Raw genomic sequence first — 21,213 nt, 5'->3', positions numbered from 1 at the left:
AATTGTGTGTTGTTTTCTCATTTTTATCTTCAGTATATGTCTGATACCTAACTAAATGCATTAATATTTACAGGATTTTATCACTAAATTCAACAGGAACAAACACTTTTGTATTGAAGTTTTCTTATAATGGACTCAATGCGCTGATAATTATATGACTCAAGAAAAAGCATAAAAAATGATATGTATAAAATATGTATCAACCAAAACATCCCAATATTTCAATAACAACTAAATAAATGATATAATCAACAATTATTTTCTACTTTGATAATTATTTGCACTTTGTGGATGTGTCTGATGGATTGGAGGGTGGAGGAGTGAATATATATACACATATATATACAGGAGCAATACTGGTTATAGGCAAAGGATCCGCTGCTCTCACTGACCAAAGAGAAGAGATCCTGGAGGAGAAGAAAGGTAATGAAATTTATCTATCTATCTATCTATAATTTATTTTTCCTATTAGATTTGTATTTATTACTGAACAGCAAGATATTATACCAGTATTGTGCTACTTATTGGATTTCTTACAGTGAATTTGGTCATGTTTTGACTTTTCATTGTTTTCAGAGAGGAACACAACCCTATAATCAGTGTGTGGAGAGGATTGTGCGGACAGATTCCCTTTCGGGCGTCTCCAGGTAGATATTTAGCTGATGCTTTGAGTGTTATGTCTCGTGATGAGTGATAATGATATAACTGTAGTAAGTCTATCCACAGCACATCATGATTTCTTTATCCAACTCTCTTTGTAGACATATTTGTGGCACATGATATAGGTAGATTTGTGGCAAATTGTCCCTGCACTGCCATATAAAATAATAAAATATTATTAATTAATTAATATCTATATTTTCCTTATTTTGAGCAATGCTAATATTTCTGGATGCTGTCAGTCATAAAGTACTATACTGTGTGCAGCTCTTCTTCCTCCAGCCGGCTTTATAATTTCCCCATAATACTGTATAAGGTGGAAATAAATGTTATTAATGTAACACAATACTTCCCAGTCGTCATCCTCTGCCGTTTCCAGCACTGCTCCAGTCTACTCCACCATCATGTGACCGCAGTTCTGTCCTGCCGGATCACTCAGCGTCTTCTATGTGGAGCGGAGGTCACTTTTTCAGTGTTAAATAAGGAATAACGTTTGGAACACCATTCTAAGTCTGAACTGGGTGCAAAAGCCTAAAAAAACATCACTATGGGGAGATAAGGTATGCACACCAGTGACTATGTAAGGGGAATACATGAAATAGCAGAAACTGCTGTGTGAATACTGACTTGAAAAATCCAATAGCTATATGCAAGAGTGAAAATGTGAAAAATGGAATCTGCATTACTGCCATGAACATATGAATCAAGAGAAATTTAGCTACTGAATTGATCAATGCAATAGAGCCCCAACACTACGCCAAAGTATTTCTCTACGTTGGGGTCCCTAGCTTGTGTGTGTCCTCTCATGCAGTTAAAAAACTTACCGTGTATGGGAAGCTGAGACCCAGGCTATTTGAGCGTATGATGTGGATTGGCAATAGGTGTGGTTGGGGAGGGTTCACAAACGAAAAACTACAACGGTAACAAATAAGGAATAACGTTTGGAACACCATTCTAAGTCTGAACTGGGTGCAAAAACCTAAAAAAAATCACTATGGGGAGATAAGGTATGCACACCAGTGACTATGTAAGGGGAATACATGAAATAGCAGAAACTGCTGTGTGAATACTGACTTGAAAAATCCAATAGCTATATGTAAGAGTGAAAATGTGAAAAATGGAATCTGCATTACTGCCCATACACGGTAAGTTTTTTAACTGCATGAGAGGACACACACAAGCTAGGGACCCCAACGTAGAGAAATACTTTGGCGTAGTGTTGGGGCTCTATTGCATTGATCAATTTAGTAGCTAAATTTCTCTTGATTCATATGTTCATGGCAGTAATGCAGATTCCATTTTTCACATATTCACTCTTGCATATAGCTATTGGATTTTTCAAGTCAGTATTCACACAACAGCTTCTGCTATTTCATGTATTCCCCTTATAGTCACTGGTGTGCATACCTTATCTCCCCATACTTTTTCAGTGTTAGTCTATGATACTCGGAACAAGGCAAAGAAAACTGGAAACAGCAAAAGACGGAGACTGTAATGTAATGTAATATATTCTCTACACACATTACTGATTGCTGACTGAGGGGACAGTAAAATAAAAAAAAAATGGCAGAAATACGGCAGTGATTTTTAATAAAATTCCACAACTTCTGCTGCACAGAAACAATGTTCACATGATAGTCTATATTATTATTATTATTATTATTATTATTATTATTATTATTCACTTTTCTTTTAGGTGACTCCTCAGAATGGCCCCTGATGATGATAATCTGACCACATCTAGTACAACTCTGAACAACAACCAGTAAGTTTATATTCCTAATTCTTCATTTCTCTGAGATATCAGTGCAGACTCCATTCTCATCTATATCCGAGCCTCCGCCCCGATTATATCAATATTCATCGGGATAAATCAGCTCCACCTGCAGCACCATTATTCCTACCACAATGATGGAAACTCAGGATAACCCATCAAACTCCTCTACACATCAGTGTCGTCCATCAGGCGTCAGTGGTGTCTGTGGTGCAGAGGATTCGGCTGTGTATTGCGACTCCTGTATAATAACTACATATTTCTCCGCATCAAAAACGCAACAACTTACAGTTCCAGTGTTTGGGTTTTTTTCGGCATAAACTGACCTGTGTTGCAAATTTTAAAACCATGGGTCTTCCTCCACCTTTCTTATTCTATTTGTTAGGTTTGTAGGCGGCCTCCCTATTTTGCTATTGCACCTTTTACACTTGTGCACATGTTTTATGTTTAATCTAGCTTGGATTTTGTCTACGCCTGCATTCTGTCCTTTTTTTGGCTACATGTGTGTACCTATCTCCTCTCTGGTTCCTTATGACCAATGAGAAATGGTTTGATGGCCATTCAGGGACCCAGGTCCAAACTGTGTCCCTAGCCTCACAACTAGAAACCAATTTTAGGCTATATAGTAAGCATTTAGGCATGGATGTAGCCTTGGTTGTTTAGGCTTCATGTCTCCTTTTATATGTATGTGTCTTTATATGTGCATAACAGCATTATTCTATATGGAGGACTATGGGGTGTGTATTATTCTTCATGGAGGACTATGAATGGTGCATTATATTATATGGAGGACTATCAAGGTGCATTTTATTATATGGAGGAATATGGGGTCTGCATTATTTTTTATGGAGAATTATGGAGTGTTCATATTATAAATTGAAGACTATGGGATGCATTATTTTAGATGGAGGACTATTGGGTGTGAATTATAATTTATGGAGGAATATGTGGGTGTTTTATACTATATGGAGGACTATGGGGTGTGTATTATACTTCATGGAGGACTATGAAGGGTGCATTATATTATATGGAGGACTATCAGGTGCATTTTATTATATGGAGGAATATGGGGTCTGCATTATTTTTTTATGGAGAATTATGGGGTTTGCATAATGTACTGTAAATGAAAGACTATGGAGATGAATTATTTTAAAGTTGAACTATGAGGTGTGCATTATTTTATATGAAGGTACATTATAAAGTATAGAGGACTATAGGGTGGGAGTTATACTATATGGAAGATTATAAGGTTGTGCATTATATGATATGGAAGGCGTTTGTTTTGCTCTGCTTTTTTGAGGGTGGAGGGACCAGCAACTAACACATCTGCATAGGGCACTGTTGTGAATGTCATCCGAGTGGGTGCTGGTGTTGAGCTCCCTCTGAAGGCCAGGAATGGTAATGAAGCTGAGTTTGAATCTGTGATTCACACAGGTGATGGAATTAATTGGGAATCCATAAAATCATATTGCAGATCAGCCTAGTCTATTTAAGAGAGCATTTTGTGCTTGTTGGCCGCCGGTAATAAATGTTTCCTGCCTGCTTCTGAAGATGGATGGGAGTTTTCCCTTCTGTTTCTCCCATTTATTCGGTGCCTAAATCTACTCCAGATAAGTTTACTGTTTCTGTGCTTAATTGCTGGATTTGCACTTAGGAGTTTTTCTGCTTATTCAATTTGGTCCTGTGTTTGGTTTCTTGTATGTGAGGATCTGTCTTTCTGTTTCTGTGAGCATGGCAGTTAATCCCGCAAAAATAGGGAGCTGGCTCCCTGTTCATGATTGGAGTATTTATACTTTAGAATATTATTTGTTCTGTGATTTTGTTTCTTCCCATTATATCTGCAGTTCTGTCTAAAGTGTCTGGCACAAGAGTACCTGATATAGTAGGGGAGAGACCCAGTGGTCTCAGATCTTTTTTCCTATCAGGAGATTGGTATTTTTTGCAGGGTTTTTTGCTGGCCGCAGTCAGTTATCTCAGTTATCTGTCCTGTTCTGTTTTATCTAGTAAGTCGGGCCTCACATTTGCTTATATATATTTTCTATCTGTGTATTGTGTGTTCTTACATCACCGTCATCTACATGTTGGGGGCTTGCTATTCCTTTGGGGACTGCTCCGAGGCAAGTTAGGATTCCTCATTTCTATCTTTGAGGTGAAACTAGTTTCTCCAGCAGTGACGAGGTGTCTAAGTGTGTTAGGAACATCCCACTGCTATTTCTAGTGTTGTCCGATAGATAGTGAATTGCAGGCAGCTTAGTTTCCAACTACTCTTGTGTTTTTTTTTTCCCTGATTAATGGGATTTTTTGTGATTGTCCATGGTTATCAGATCATAACAGGGCACGCCTGAACTATCACGGCGGTAATGGTAGTATGGCTAATTTTCTGTAGATCCTATCACTCGTCCATTTTTCCATGGACATCTATTATATATAGTTGTGAGAAATAGTATTTACTCTGATAGCAATAAGAACATTCCTTTTACATATTATGTGCATTATACCTTACGTGCATTTTCCTCATGTTTACATACATTTGGGAGACAGAGCAATATACATTAACCTCTTAAGCCCCAGGGCGTTATCCATTTTTGCGTTTTTGTTTTTTGCTCCCCTTCTTCCGAGAGCCGTAACTTTTTTATTTTTCTGTAAATCTTGCCCTGGGAGGTCTTGTTTTTTGCGGGACGAGTTGTACTTTTAAATGAAACCATAAATTTTACCATATAGTGTACTGAAAAACAGCAAAGAAAAACCAAGTGTGGAGAAACTGCAAAAAAAGTGTGATCGCACAATAGTTTTTGGGATATTTTATTAACCGTGTTCACTATATGGTAAAACTGATGTGTCATTGTGATGCCTGAGGTCGGTGCAAGTTTGTAAACACCAAACATGTGAAGTTTTACTTGTATCTAAGGGGTTAAAAAAATCACAAGTTTGTCCAATAAAAGTTTTGTGCCATTTTCCGAAACCTGTAGCGTTCTCATTTTTCGGGATCTTTAGCTCAGTGATGGCTTCTTTTTTGCGTCTTGAGCTGACATTCCTAATTTTACCATTTTTGCGCAGATGCTTTGTTTTGATCGCCTTTTATTGCATTTTGCGCAAAACTTGCAGCGACCAAAAAACGTCATTTTCGCGTTTGGAATTTTTTTGCCGCTACGCCGTTTACTGATCAGATTAATTGATTTTAAATTTTGATAGATCGGGCGTTTCTGATCGTGGTGATACCAAATATGTGTATATTTTTTTATTTTTTAACCCTTTAATTTTCAATGGGGCAAAAGGAGAGTTATTTGAACTTTTAGGTTTGTTTTTTTTTTTTTAATTTTTAAAACTTTTTTCTTTACTTTTTTTTATTTTACTAGTCCCCTTAGGGAGCTATAGCGATCAGCAAACCGATCGCTCTGCCCTATCTGTAGATCTCAGCTACAGAGCTGAGAACTGCAGATATGGTGCTTTACTCTCAGTGCTGGCATTATGTCGACATTGAGAGGAAGTGACTCATGTTAGCTACAGGCGTCATCACATGACCCTGTGCTACCATGGCAACCACTGAAAGTCACGTGATCACGCACGTAACTTCCGGTGGGGGCAGTGGTAAGTAAAAGTAATGGCCGCGCGCATATACAGTCATATGAAAAAGTCTGGGCCCCCCTAATAATGTTAACCTTTTTTCTTTTTTTTTTTTTTTTTATAATTCTTTATTTAACCGAAAAACATTGGAATACATCAATCCAGAAAAGTAGCATAACAATTTACAACCATTGTATATTGTCACCCATCAGGCTAACTGTAACAACTGATAAATACCACACTTTGACTCCTCCATGGTTACCCGGGAATTTTCAAGTATAGAGATTCTGTAGAGAATTAAGGAGAGAGAGAGAAAGAAGCAAGAGAGCAGAAGAAAGTAGACCATAGACGAATAGGAGGGAGCACACAAAAAGGGGGGTAGGAAGGGGGGGGTAAAGAGCAGAACATAAGGGAACAAACAGCCACTAGGCAGAGATCCATCATCTCAGAACACCACTGTCTAAAGGCAGAAGAAGACCCCCTCAGTCAGGGGGGATCCAGGTACCGTATTCCTTGGAGAATTTAAACTCGATCCAGGGAAACAAAGTCCCATGAAAAGCCTCCTGTCTGTCGTGGAGAGACGCCGTCAGGTCCTCCATATGCAGCAATTCATTCACCCTGTTTGCCCACATTGATAGTGTCGGCGGAGTGGGGGATCTCCATCTCAGGGGGATGCACGTCCTGGCGGCCATCACCAGGAAGCTTAATAGAGACTCCTTATAAGCACGGACAGAGGAGTCGGGCAGTTGAAGTAAGAAGAGCTCCGGGCCCAGGGTCTGCGCGTGTCCAACCACATGCCCGATCACCCCCCGCAGCCCCTCCAGAAAACCGTTGCAACTCCGGGCATGCCCAGAATTTGTGCAGGAAGTCACCTTCCCCAGTCCCACATCTCCATCAACTGGAGTCTACACCTGGGAACATCCTGTGGAGTTTCGTCGGGACCCTATCCCATCGAGAGATACATTTATAGTTGGCCTCTTGGAGTTTGGAGCTAACTGATGTTTTGTGGGCGAGTAACAGCACTTTATTTCTTTGCGAGGTCGAGAGGGTGAGGCCCAGGTCTGACTCCCAATGTAAGAGAAACCCCGGCGGGGACAGGTCTGTAGAGTTGCATAGCATGGAGTGTGAAATGGCCAGGGAGTGTCGAAGAGACCCCCTTTCCATACACAGCTTCTCAAAGTCGGTGAGGGGTCTGTCAAACTGACTATGGACCGGTAGAGTAACGAGAAAGTGTCGCAGTTGTAAGGAACGCCACGGGCCCAGGGGTCCAGGGACCTGGAAGCTCCGAAGTTCCTCTATTGTTGGCCAATGCCCCCCGACTCCGATGTGTTGAGCGCGGAATCTATTCCGCGAGATCCAGAGGCGAAACATCGGGTCAGAGAGACCCGGCGAAAAATTCGGGGCGCCAATGATCGGAGAAAGGGGAGAAGGCAAGGGCAGTAGGGCTCTCCGGACCACCTCCTGGGAACAACAAGATAGCGTAGCACCAATAGTAGGATGGGATTTGAGTTCTGTGCCCACAGGGGGAAGTGCCCAGGGAAGCCCCGCCAATGGCATGTCAGTAATGCTCTGCTCCACCTGAACCCAAGCCTTGGCTTTAGAATGGCGACACCAGTCCACCACCCTGGCCATGTGTGTGGCGATGTAATACGTCTTGAGGTCCGGGAGACCCAGCCCCCCCCGAGCCCTAGGTCTACACAACAACGACGGTGCCCGTCTCGCCGGCTTGTTTGCCCATAGGAACTTCGTTTGTAGAGAGGAAACTTCTCTAAAGAATGGCCTGGGGATCCCTATGGGTAGGGTCTGAAGGAGGTACAAGAGTCTCGGAAAAATGTTCATCTTAAAAATCGCCGCCCGTTCGAACCACGAGAAAGTGCCTTTTGACCAGGTTTTACAATCTTCTTTAATTTTTTGGAGCAGAGGGTAAAGTTCAACTGGAAAAGGGACCTCACGTCGGCCGACAATTTAAGTCCCAAGTATCACAGGTACTGAGGAGCCCACTGAATATCAGAGGCTCCCCGCAGCTGCAAAACTACCTCCGCGGGGAGGTTAACGCCCAGAGCCTCCGATTTAGACAAGTTGACCTTGAAGTTGGAGAGGAGGGAGTAACGATTAAATTCCTGCATTAGCACTGGGAGTGATTTGGCTGGGTCAGAGATAAAAAATAATAGATCATCCGCAAAGGCTGCTATCTTATGAGTCGCTCCCCCGATCTCCGGTCCCTTAATACTAGTGTTCATCCGAATGTGTCGCAGTAGGGGCTCTAATGTGAGTATGAATATCATTGGGGAAAGCGGACAACCCTGCCGGGTGCCATTGGTAATCGGAAAACTCTTTGAAAGCACTCCATTAACCCGAACACGAGCCGACAGTGCACTATATAGAGAACCTATCCAACTTAGCATGTTTCCCCCCAGCCCTAGGAAAGCAAGGACACCATCCAGGAACGTCCAGCTGACCCGGTCGAACGCCTTCTCGGCGCCTGTCGACAACAACATGAGAGATCCACCATCAGGCCTGGCCCTATGAATCAGGTTTATGGCCCTCGTGGTGTTATCCCTAGCCTCCCTGCCCAGCATGAACCCGGCCTGGTCAGAATGGACAATACCCCCTATCAGTGGGGATAGTCGCTCGTCCAGAATCTTAGCAAACAACTTTAGGTCCACATTGAGCAGGGAGATCGGGTGATAGTTGGCACAAGTGGAGGGATCCCTCCCCTCTTTAGGAATAACCACAATGGTAGCAGCAAGGGCATCTCTTGGTAAAGGTGGGGATGGACACGATGGGATGTTGTTGAAGGCTGCTAGAAAATGGGGGGTCAATATAGGACCCAGCTTCTTGTAATAGGCCACCGGGAGCCCATCCGGCCCCGGTGCCTTACCCGAAGGGAAATTCTTAAGGGCCGCAGCTAGCTCCGACTCAGAAATCGGTGCCTCCAGTGCCTTTATATCTTCCGGTTTAAGCCTCGGGAGTCCTGAGGATCTTAAATAATCCTGGATTCTTTCCCTGGCTGTCTCCCTATCGTCCTCTTTCGAGTTGTTGTCAATCGAATACAGGGCTCAGTAAAAGTCCCTAAATGCAGCAGCAATGACAGCCGGAAGTGAGGCTCTCTCCCCAGATTGTTTCCATATATGTGGTATAAACCCCTTCAACCTTTGAATCCGCAACGCCCTTGCTAGAGTCCTGCTATTTTTGTTTCCGAATTCATAAAAATGCCTTCGGCACCTTGCTAATGAGGCTTTAGCTTTGTTGGAAAGTAGTGATTTCAGCTTTTCTCTTTTCTGAAAGAGAAGGGTTTTGGTCTCATCATCTAGTCGGTCTTTGTGAATCCTCTCCAACACGTCTACGTCTGCCAATAGCGACTCGATTTCCGCGTTTCTCTCCCTTTTCAACCGAGCGCCATGTTTAACAAACAGACCTCTCACTACACATTTATGTGCTTCCCATGTTACCGCGGGTGTGGTGTTTCCCCGGGCGCAGAGGTTGAAGTACTCCTCCACCGCCTCCCGTATTTCCTGCATGGTCCCACGATCCCCCAGCAAAGAAGTATTCAATATCCATTGGCCTTGTTTAACCAATGGGCGCACTAGGGAGACATCTAGAATTATTAAAGCGTGGTCAGAAAACAAGATCTCATCTATTTCAGTACCCACCAGGCAGTGGAGATCCCTGTGTTTGATAAAGAAGTGGTCCAACCTTGAGTACGTATTATGGACAGCGGAGTAGAAGGAATAGTCCCTATCTGTCGGGTGTTGCACCCTCCACGCATCGACTAGCCGGTATTCGTGTAACCCCCGTTTGACCCGACTATGAGCGGCTCTAGACATAGTGGCGGCACCCTTTGAAGTATCTATCTCTGGGTGCATAACAAAATTAAAATCCCCTCCCACTATCAACGTACCCTCTGAGAACTCGTCCAGGATGCTCAGGTATTTTAGCCGAGCATTGCACCGTGTTGGGAAGGTAAAGGGCCGCAAAGGTGATGACCTGGGACTGGACACGACCTTTTATCATGATCAATCTCCCCTCCTTGTCCGTGTGGGTCCCCATCAACTCCCATGGCAGAGAGCTCACAACCAGAATGCTTGTCCCCCTGGATCGTGGGTCAGGTGATGGCGAATGGTAGACCGTCGAGTATCTCCGGTCAGACAGCTTATATAGTTTATCTAGGCAATAGTGGGTTTCTTGTAAGAAGATAACCTGAAGTCGCCTTTTCCACAACAGGTTCAGGAGGATTGAGTGCTTCTCTGGGCTGTGAAGGCCCTTGACGTTCAGGGACCCCACTCTAAGATCAGGTTTGGACATCTGCTTCGTGGCTTCAACAGGGACCTATGGGGAAACGACAAGGACAAGACGCACAAACACACCACGGGGAAAGGTATTAAGGGGGGGAGAAAAAAGGGGGAGATGTAGAAGTAGAGGGAGGGTGAAAAAGGAGAAAAAGGAAAATAAAGAAAAATTAGGCTAAAAAAGGAGAAAAAGGAAGAAAACAGAAATCAAGAAAAGATGCTCTCAAAGAGCTTGCAGGCCTATGGGCCCGCCCTAGGCCTACTAGGGCAGTCTCAACGAAGACGGTAGTGAACACACGTATGAAGCCCACCCGCCACCCCCACCCCGCTATATACTGATTATCCCCCCTGTAAACCCACAGAAGGCAATGCTTATTATGAATTCCAACAGCCTCTCCGCCGCCGCCACCTTCAGACCATATGTATGGCCCACCTCCACCCCCCCACCACTGGAACAGAAACCCCAGAAAATGCAAGGGTACGCAATACACCAAAACAGTAATCCAAGAATGGAGCCTTGTAAACTTCTCAGCCACTGCCACCGCTTGGCACGAAACCTGGAACCTTTCCCCTCTTCTGCATCTGGGGGCTCGTGGACTCCCAGGATAACCAGTCTGGAATGGGGAGATCGGGCAAATCCAGGAATTTGTATAGGTCCGGCAGGTTCGCAGGATGCTTCAATAGGAAGACAGACGACCCTTTCCGGACAATAAGGTGGAACGGATGGCCCCAGCGATACTAGGCGTTCCCCTCCTTGATTTTAACCAGGAGTGGTTGAAGCTGACGCCTCATGTAAAGTGTGCAGCTAGAGACATCAGAGAAAAGCTTAATAACTGCACCGTCCATCTTTACAGGTCCGAACTCCCAGGCCCTCCTCAGGATCTGCTCCTTGTCCGTGAAGAAGTGTAAACGGCAGAGAACGTCTCTTGGTGCGGACGAGCCGGCTAACTGGGTGGCCCTGGCAACTCTGTGTACTCTGTCGCATAGAAACGTGGCATCCAGTGGTCTATTAGTGACAGTATTAAATATTTCTTGCACCTTGGTACGAAGCAACTCAGTGGGCCAGTCCTCTGGGATACCTTTTACTCTTATGTTGTTGCGGCGTCCTCTGTTCTCTTGATCGTCCAGCAACAGTGTCATATACTTTAAGCGGTTATTGTAGGCCACACATTCTTTCTCCAGCCGTGTGACTCTGCTTTCCACAGAATCTTGAGCCTGTTCAGTGGCTGTGACCCTGTCGTCCAAGGCCCCTATCTCCTCTCTCACCGCAGTGATGGCCTGTTGATGAGATTGCTCTATTCTGCAGACCAGTGCATCTAGGTCACTTTTACTTGGAAGGTAAGCTAAGATTAACTCCCTCAGTGCCTGTATATCTGCTGTATTATGAGCAGGGCTCGCACATGTGGGGAAGAAAGCCGGGCTGCCCAGGGGAGGCCCCCCCACAGGGAGGAAGATAGCTGGAATGTCTCTGCCTGGGGATTTCTCTGGTGAGTGCAGGGAGCAGCTCTCATGCACTGGGCTTGTGCTGGCCGGGTGCTGCAGGCCTGTCAGGGGCCCCACGATCTGGGCCTCCCCCCCACTCCTCCGTTTCTCCTCACCTTCCTCCTCGCGGTGCCCTGCGGGTCCCGTGGCGTCCCCGCTGTGGAGCTTTTCAGATGTGCGGTGTCCTTTCATCGGCTGGGACGCCCTCTCTGCAGCCGCTCTCGTCCCTGCTCCGTTGCGGGGGCTCGCGCCGGCCGCCGCTGACTTCTGCGGCGTCCCTGCCTGTGGGGATTCCCCCCCAGCGGGCCGCAACATGGGAGCCGGCGCCATCTTAACGCTGCTGCCCGCGCAGAAAATGTGCAATCTGCATTTAAACAAAATTTGACCGGTGCAAAAGTATGGGCACCTCAACATAAAAGTGAAACTAATATTTTGTAGATCCTCCTTTTGCAAAAATAACAGCCTCTAGTGGCTTCCTGTAGCTTTTAATGAGTTCCTGGATCCTGGATGAAGGTATATTTGACCATTCCTGTTTACAAAACAATTCCAGTTCAGTTGACTTTGATGGTCGCTGAGCATGGACAGCACGCTTCAAATCATCCCACAGATTTTCAATGATATTCCAGTCTGGGGACTGGGATGGCCATTCCAGAACATTGTAATTGTTCCTCTGCTTGAATGCCTGAGTAGATTTGGAGCTGTGTTTTGGATCATTGTCTTGCTGAAATATCCATCCCCTGCGTAACTTCAACTTCGTCACTGGTTCTTGCACATTATTGTCAAGAATCTGCTAATACTGAGTTGAATCCATGCGACGCTCAACTTTAACAAGATTCCCGGTGCCAGCATTGGCCACACATCCCCAAAGCATGATGGAACCTCCACCAAATTTTACTGTGGGTAGCAAGTGCTTTTCTTGGAATGCCGTGTTTTTTTGCCTCCATGCATAACGCCTTTTTGTATGACAAAACAACTCAATCTTTGTTTCATTAGTCCACAGGACCTTCTTCCAAAATGTAACTGGCTTGTCCAAATGTGCTTTTGAATACCTCAGGCGGCTCTGTTTGTGGCGTGCTTGCAGAAACGGCTTCTTTTGCATCACTCTCCCATACAGCTTCTCCTTGTGCAAAGTGCGCTGTATTGTTGACCGACGCACATTGACACCATCTGCAGCAAGATGATGCTGCAGGTCTTTGGAGGTGGTCTGTGGATTGTCCTTGACTGTTCTCACTATTCTTCTTCTCTGTCTTTTTGATATTTCTCTTGGCCTGCCACTTGTGGACCTAACAAGAACTGTACCTGTGTTCTTCCATTTCCTTACTATGTTCCAACTTTTTGGAATCCTTCCCCTGAACAACTATGTTGAATAATCTTTGTTTTCAGATCATTTGAGAGTTGTTTTGAGGAGCCCATGATGCCACTCTTCATAGGAGATTCAAATAGGAGACCAACTTGCAAGTGGCCACCTTAAATACCTTTTCTCATGATTGGATAAACCTGCCTATGAAGTTCAAAGCTCAATGAGGTTACAAAACCAATTTAGTGCTTTAGTAAGTCAGTAAAAAGTAATTAGGAGTGTTCAAATCAAGAAATTGATAAGGGTGCCCATACTTTTGCACCGGTCAAATTTTGTTTAAATGCGGATTGCACATTTTCTGTTAGTACAATAAACCTCATTTCAATCCAGAAATATTACTCAGTCCATCAGTTATTAGATATATGAAACTGAAATGGCTGTTGCTATATATAAAAACCCAAATTGTTATGAAGAAAAAAGGTTAACATTAATAGGGGTGCCCAAACTTTTTCATATGACTGTACATCTCGCTGCCAGATTTTGGCAGCGAGATGTAAGGGGTTAAATGTTGCGAGTGGAAGCTATTCCACTCGTAACATGCAGGCACACATGTCAGCTGTTGAAAACAGCTGATAGGTGCGCAGATCGCCGCGAACTGCCCTCAGCAGGGGGCGGGGCTTAACCTCACATGCTGCATGACGGATAGATCCGTCATTGGTCATGAAGGGGTTAAACTCTTGTTAAATTTGCACATGCACTTTAATTTTCTTCCAATTTAACCTTTTTGATAGCACATATTTGTATAAACCATATATATTTTAGAGGGATGGGTAATATGTATTATACTACAGTTGGTTCAGATATGCACTTTATTTTTCCTCCGAGAGACAAACTTTTGCCTCCTTGTATATAACTGTATGGTCAATATTTATCATTGACACAAGGAATGTGACACTTGTAGCCCATGTCCTTGATACGTCTGTGTGTAGTGGCTCTGGAAGCACTGACTCTAGCAGCAGCCCACTGCTTGTGAATGGCTTTTTCTTAAAAATCCAATTAAGGCTGTGGTTATCCTGGTTGATTATGCACCTTTTCTACCACACTATTTAGCTTCTTTAGCAATGACCTTTTGTAGCTTACCCTCCTTGTGGAGTGTGTCAATGACAACTTTCTGGAAATCTGTCAAGTCAGCAGTCTTCCCCATGATTCTGTTGCCTACTGAACCAGACTAAGGGACCGTTTTAAATGCTTTGGAAGCCTTTGCAGGTGTTTTGTGGTAATTATTCTAATTTTTGGAGAAAATGACTTTTGAGCTTTCATTGTCTGTAAGCCATAATCATAAATGAATTAGATCCCTCTGTGTGTAATGACTCTATAAAATATAAAATGACACATGAAATAGATCCATCTGTGGGAAATTACTCTATATAATAAACAAATAAAATAGATCCTTCTGTGTGTAATGACTATATAATATATAATATATAATACACACATGAAATACATCCCTCAGTGTCTAATAACTCTATATAATATAAAATACACACGTGAAATAGATACCTCTGTGTGTAATGACTTTTTATAATAATTAATAAACACATTAAATAGATCCCTCTGTGTGTAATGATTCTATATAATATATAATAAACACGTGAAATAGATCCCTCTTCGTGTAATGACTCTATATAATATATAATAAATACATAAAATTGATCTCTCTTTGTGTAGTGACTTTATATAATATATACATGAAATATATCGCTCTGTGTGTAATGACTCTATATAATATATAATAAACACGTGAAATAGATCCCTCTATGTGTAATGACTCTATATAATATATAATAAACACATGAAATAGATCCCTCTGTGTGTAATGACTCTATATAATATATAATAATACATGAAATAGATCCCTCTGTGTGTAATGACTATAAAATATATACGTTTAACTTTTTGTATTGAATAATTGAAATAAATTAACTTCTTGATAATATTCTAATTTATTGAGATGCACTTGTAACTAATTCATGGGTGTCTAGTTATTCTGGTAACTCTTTATCATTGTGGTATTCTTTCCTTTTTAACAAATATGTATTTTTTATGAATTTTTAATAAATAATATAATATTTTAATCTTTATCACACGGCTTTGATTTTTGTGGGAGCTGATGTTGTTTTACTGCATTTGGATAATTATTGAATATGGAATCTTGATTGGTAGGATATATTCCCTTTATTTATAAGGACATTTGTATGTATACTGTCTGACTTGCGTAGCTGCAGATTAGTGATCATGACACAACCGCCATATCACACACTCACACGTCTGAGCTAACTGCTTTGTATATGTGAGTATGGGCGCCTGTATTACACACCTGGTTGAGTTCATGTCTTTGTTATTTGTACATATAAGAAGCGTTCTCTGACCACAGCCTTCTTTTTACCCTTCATAAAGCCGCACTGCAGGTGGCGACCTATGTGGGATGATTCTCCTCCCCATTATATTGCTCCAGGTTCTGGCTCACACCTCTTCTGCCTTTGGTTGGTGTGTTGCCCCCTCTATGTCTTTCTTCCATAGTGTGGCCGCACTCTTCTAGACTTTGTATATTCATTTATTGCTTTACATTGTGTTGCACTTGTTCTTCTATCTCTCCTATTTATTGCTCAATTATTGCTACGATAATTTTGTTGCTGCGCCACCCATATATTCAACTCCAAGAGGTGGAAGCTGATAGCATTCTCCTATGTTTGTTTTTACTCCTATTATTCAGTGATTTCTTCCTAATCCATATGTTACCACACTTTATACCTATCACTAGGGATGATCGAATACCTCAAATATTCGGCTTCGCGAATATTTGCCGAATAAGTCGCCACTATTCGACTGTTCGCGAATATTTGATGTGCAATGTAAGTCTATGAGAAACCCGAATAACAACTATTCGTAAAGATTCGGGTTTGCCATAGACTTACATTGCACATCAAATATTCGCATAGAGGCCACCAATTTGTCAGATATTCACGAAGCCGAATATTTCAGGTATTCGATCATCCCTGACTATCATCTTTATGGCTGCACACAGATACTGATGATAACTTTCTGATCTGTGAGGTTATACTGTATTCAGACACTTTATTATTGTAGTAACCTCCTTCCACACAAGTGTTTTACATTCCCTCCTTTATTATAACATCTCCAGTATATTGTGGTTGAATTGTATTTTATTGTCATTTTCATACTGAATTGCCATTGTAAATAAGCATTCTCTACATCACTTATTTTATATGTAAGCCTTTACTGGTTCATTGAGGATTCGGGTTATCATGGGTATCATGGGGCAGGGCCGCTGGCTGCTTCAGCATCGCTGTACCTTGTATCATGTCTGCAGTCTCAGCACAGCCGCACATTACATATTGTCATCAGACCGTAAGGGATTGTGATCACGGTACAGTGCGGCTGAGGCACCTGGCGGACGTGCAGCACTAAGCAGTTACTAAAGACCGGCCCGAGGGGCATCTCCCTTTCTACCACCCACTTCCCAGGTGAGGCCACCCCGGCAAGCCAGACATTTACGAAAACATAAATTGTTAACTTTCCTAATGTCTACCCCATCCTGTCTCCTCAGGTCATTTCACGGTTACTACTTTTATTATTACAAAAACATTTTACCCAAGATGTCAATTACATTATACAGCATTGTTTTTGCTCTCGGGATTATCGGTAATGGATTAGTCATCTGGATTGCCGGATTCAGGATGAAGACCACAGTCAGTGCCGTGTGGTTCCTCCACCTGGCCATCGCGGACTTCCTGTGCTGTGCGTCTCTGCCTCTGAGAATTTATGAGTGTGTTTTATATTACTCATTGTACTCAAATGGCCATTTCTCAATAATTGCAAATTGCACAGCAAACATTTTTCTCTTTAATATAAACATGACCGCCAGTGTTCTCCTCCTGACGGCCATGAGTATTGACCGCTGGGTGTCCGTCATGTGGCCATTCTGGGCCAAAGTTCATAGAACCTGTAATGTGGTGATAATCTCTGCAGCGATCATCTGGGGGCTGAGCCTCGTTGTAGCGGGTGTACTGTATTACATGTATACATACCGTGTAGGTGATAGAAATGAATGGTGTATATATTTTGACAATATAATTCCTTATAACCCAGAGTTAGATCACACCATGAATCTGATCAGATTCGTTATAATGTGTGTGATCCCTTTTCTCATCATCGTCACCTCTTATGTCACCATTCTCTACAAGATTAAAAAAAGTAAGAGATCCCAGAGATCTAAGAGATCCTCCAGGATCATCACAGCTGTTATATCGTGTTTCTTCATCTGCTGGTTTCCATATTACATCTGGCCACTAACACCCTGGGATTATTTTTTACATGACTTTCAATTCTATATAATACAGATCATTATCTCCACCCTGGCTTGTGTTAACAGCTGCATGAATCCAATCATTTATGTGTTTATGGGACCGGGTTTCCGACAAGGTTTCCTCAGATCCATCCCCGCCAGGGTAGAAAGAGCCTTAAGAGAACATCCTAATGACCTGAGCAGGGAAGATACAGGAAATACTCGCTCTACTGATGTGTAATATATATCCCTGTTATCTCCTGTATGTGACACCTATTAACCTCTTGGAGTCTTGCCTATTTTTTATTTTTTCACTTTCTTTCCTTCCTCCCATCATTCATGAAACATGACATTTTATTTTTCATCCTCACAACCTAATGAGGGATTATTTTTTTGCAGTATAAATTCTCATTTTTAAAGTCGTCCTTCCTTTAACCATATAATGTGCTGAAAAACAGGTGAAAATAAATCTTAAGTGAAGTGAAATGGTTAAAAAAAAATCTGTAATTCCTCCATATTTCTTTGGGTTTAGTTTTTACTGTATTGTTACCCGGCAGTGCGATTCCCCCGGACATTACATCTATGGTGATTACAGATGAGCGGATCGATCTGCGGGGGATGGAGTTAGTGTCACATTTCCTGTAATTTACTTGAATTTAACCCCTTCACGGTCCTGTCATTTCTGTCTTTTTTACTTTTTTCTCTCCCTTTCAAAGAGACATAACTTTTTTATTTTTCCATCAATATGACCATATGATGGCTTAGTTTTTGCAGGGCAAGTTGTACTTTTGAATGACTCCATTCATTTTACCAAATAGTTTACTAAAAAATGGGAAAGAAAATTGTAGTGAAAAAAAGTGCAACTATACATTTGTTTTTATTATTATTATTATTTACCATGTTCACTATGTAGTAAAACTAATCAGGCAATGATTCTCCAAGTCAGTACAAGCTCTGAGATACCAAACATGTATGGATTTTTTAAAGAATTGGTGATATAAATATAGAAATTTCCCCCCCCCAAAAAATAATGCGGCATTTGTCGTTATTTTCCAAGATCAGTAATGTTCTCACATTTTTTTCACGATTATCATCATTTTTGAGCCAGCATTCAGTTTGGATGTACCAGTACATACAAAGTCATAAAGGGGTAATGAGAACTATTCATAGTAGGAGGATAGGGGTAGTAGTCTGCTCTGCTGGTAATGGAATCAAGAAATCTGGAGACTGTATTCAGGATAGGACAATGCAGTTTATTTTCTACACGTTTCGATGCTTAAAAGCTTCTTCATCAGGTTCTCCTGATCCGATCCTCAATAAGGTCTCTGGATTTATTGATTCCATTACCAACAGTGGAAACTATTACTCCTATCCTCCTACCATTTAGTTTCCATGGTGGGATTTCCCTACCAGAACGTTCTGCAGCAGATGTCATACTTTGCCTCATCAGTTGTTGGTTAGACAATCCCAATAGGTGAGCAATTCCCTTACTCCTCCCCTGGATTATTCTCCGGCGGATAATACCCTATTGCTCTTGGTGTTCCCTTCTCTTAATGAGAACAATTTTACATTTTATCCAATCTCTGAATAAAGTATTACAGAATTGCAGAGAAACGTTCCCCCTCAGTCCTGGAGAAGTAGTGGACAGCCGGAGGTCTCTGACGTCGCTCCAGATACGGTGTTATTTCTTATTATGGATCCATGTGTTTTATAAATTCTTCCTCTGTCTTCAGTTCAGCTTTTAAGTCCAGCGTCGCCCGGTGTTTCCTCTGTGACCCTTTATAGATCCCCATGAAATTGTTTCTCTTATTTTCCCAATAATGTAATAAGTGATGGAAATGATCAATTTACACAAAATGTTATCAATAAAATTGTCAGCTCACCGCACAAACAACCAGGTTCACATCAAATTTTCCACCGATGTAATTGTTCTGATCTGAAGAATCCTGTTTTTGGGTCATTGTTTGCTATATATCGATCACCACAAAAAAAATTACCCTCAAAAATATTGAATATACCATTCAATACCATTTAATTTTTTTCCTTTACATTAACTTCTACAATTAATGTTGTCAGCTAAAACTAGAAGTCGTTCAGCAAGATAACAAAGATCTTGATCCACAAAAACAAGTTTCATTGATGGAAAATAAAAAGTTCTGGCTTTTTGAAGAAGAGAAAAAAAACAAAAACTAAAAAACAGAAAATCCAATGTTCTTGATGGAGATAACAGATGTGACAATGTCTATTATGATTAGTTTTAATTTCACAATTTTTTAAAAGGAAAAAGGTAATTCTTTTTTTTTTTTAATTTTATTATTTTATTTTAGATTTCGCTAGATAATGTGATCCTGTGATGACTTATTCTTTGCACTGTGATCACATAGTATTACAGGATATTGGAGAAATCTCTTCTGAAGCTCAAACAGTCACTGATCCTCTCAGGAGAAGCAATATGGCCGCGATGGCGAGTGACATCCCATAATCATGTCACCTGGGAAGATTCACTGCACTAACTGCCAAAGTCATAGATCCCACATATGTACATATAACATATAAATATACAGTGTGTGTGTGTATGTGTGTATGTGTATATATATATATATATATATATATATATATATATATATATATATATATATATATATATATATATATATATTGTTATATATATATATATATATCGGTATATATATATATTGGTATATAAATATATGGTAAGTAATATATTTATGGATAGAACATTCTATGTAAAGTTGTGTTTCTTACAGAGGTAATATAATCTCGGACATTTAGAATCAATCACAGGACAGAGCCCAAGTTCCAGCCTAGAAATGTGTGTAATAGGCAGAATGTGTCCTGTGCCTGGAGAATATTACTCCAGTGTATTCTTGTATCTTTCTATCACTGATGTCACTAATTACTAATAATCTTATATCTGTAACCTGAGCAGTATTTGCTGATATAGAAGTTACAGGAGTAAATGTGCGACGTATTTCACTCTGCTCCAATAATAACAATGTTATATCACAAAAAGAGAAATAATAATGGTCTCCCGCATTGTAGTAATGTGGCATTGTAACGTCTCTGGAGATTAATCTTATTCCTCACAGTTGTGTTTCTTCTAGAGGTAATATCATCTCAGACATTTATACATTATTCACAGAACGGGGGACCCCAAATTCCAGTGTAGATGTTGGTCCGGAGGTCGGACGTACCCTGCACCATGAGAATATGACATTACCTATATATTCTTTATATACATTAATATATATTATATATTTATATATATTATTAATATATTATTTTTGCTCTCGTGTTATAATGTTCTACCATATATAATCTTATATCTGTGTAACCAGAAATGTATTTTATCAATGTCTAACAGAATATAATGAGCAAAATGTATTAAATGTATAAAGAAGTTGCAATTATAAAAATATGATAATAAATAAAAGTCAAATATGAAAAAGTCATCAATGAATGGTAAAGTCGACTTTGTAACCTGAGAGTGTAAAAATGATAAATATTTTTGAATGCAATATCCATTCTGCATTATGTTCTGAATGATGTTATAATTACTAAAAATAAAGAGATTAAGCTAATGTTTGATTCTTCTATTCACATGAACTTTACCTGGAAATCTCACTTATTGAGAGTTTATTCTCCGAGAGTGTGAAGTCCTTTATTACCGTATAAACAAAGAAAATTCAAGTGGCGCTCACTAATGTAAATGAACATTCTTTATTTCTCAGATGACAGCTGTTTTGCTACACAATGAGCT

General features: G+C 41.2%; 1 protein-coding gene across 1 annotated transcript; it reads left to right on the top strand.

Annotated features, from left to right (window-relative positions):
- Positions 1 to 339: 339 nt before the first annotated feature.
- On the top strand, positions 340 to 20,009 carry LOC142256034 (formyl peptide receptor 2-like). Its single transcript, XM_075327529.1, has 4 exons — positions 340 to 423; positions 577 to 647; positions 2,357 to 2,425; positions 16,695 to 20,009. The coding sequence occupies exons 3-4, from the start codon at positions 2,370 to 2,372 to the stop codon at positions 17,671 to 17,673; spliced, it is 1,035 nt and encodes a 344-aa protein (XP_075183644.1). The 5' UTR covers positions 340 to 423; positions 577 to 647; positions 2,357 to 2,369; the 3' UTR covers positions 17,674 to 20,009.
- Positions 20,010 to 21,213: the final 1,204 nt, after the last annotated feature.

Source organism: Anomaloglossus baeobatrachus, chromosome 11 (assembly GCF_048569485.1).
Source record: "Anomaloglossus baeobatrachus isolate aAnoBae1 chromosome 11, aAnoBae1.hap1, whole genome shotgun sequence".
NCBI classification, from domain to species: domain Eukaryota; kingdom Metazoa; phylum Chordata; class Amphibia; order Anura; family Aromobatidae; genus Anomaloglossus; species Anomaloglossus baeobatrachus.
The sequence above is the reverse complement of the archived record's forward strand: the minus strand, read 5'-3'. Positions and strand labels throughout refer to the sequence as shown.

Coding starts and splice junctions, on each gene's coding strand:
- LOC142256034 (XM_075327529.1), top strand. CDS start 2,370: ATGGCCCCTGATGATGATAATCTGACCACATCTAGTACAACTCTGAAC. Junction 2,426..16,694: donor ACAACTCTGAACAACAACCA/GTAAGTTTATAT, acceptor CTGTCTCCTCAG/GTCATTTCACGGTTACTACT.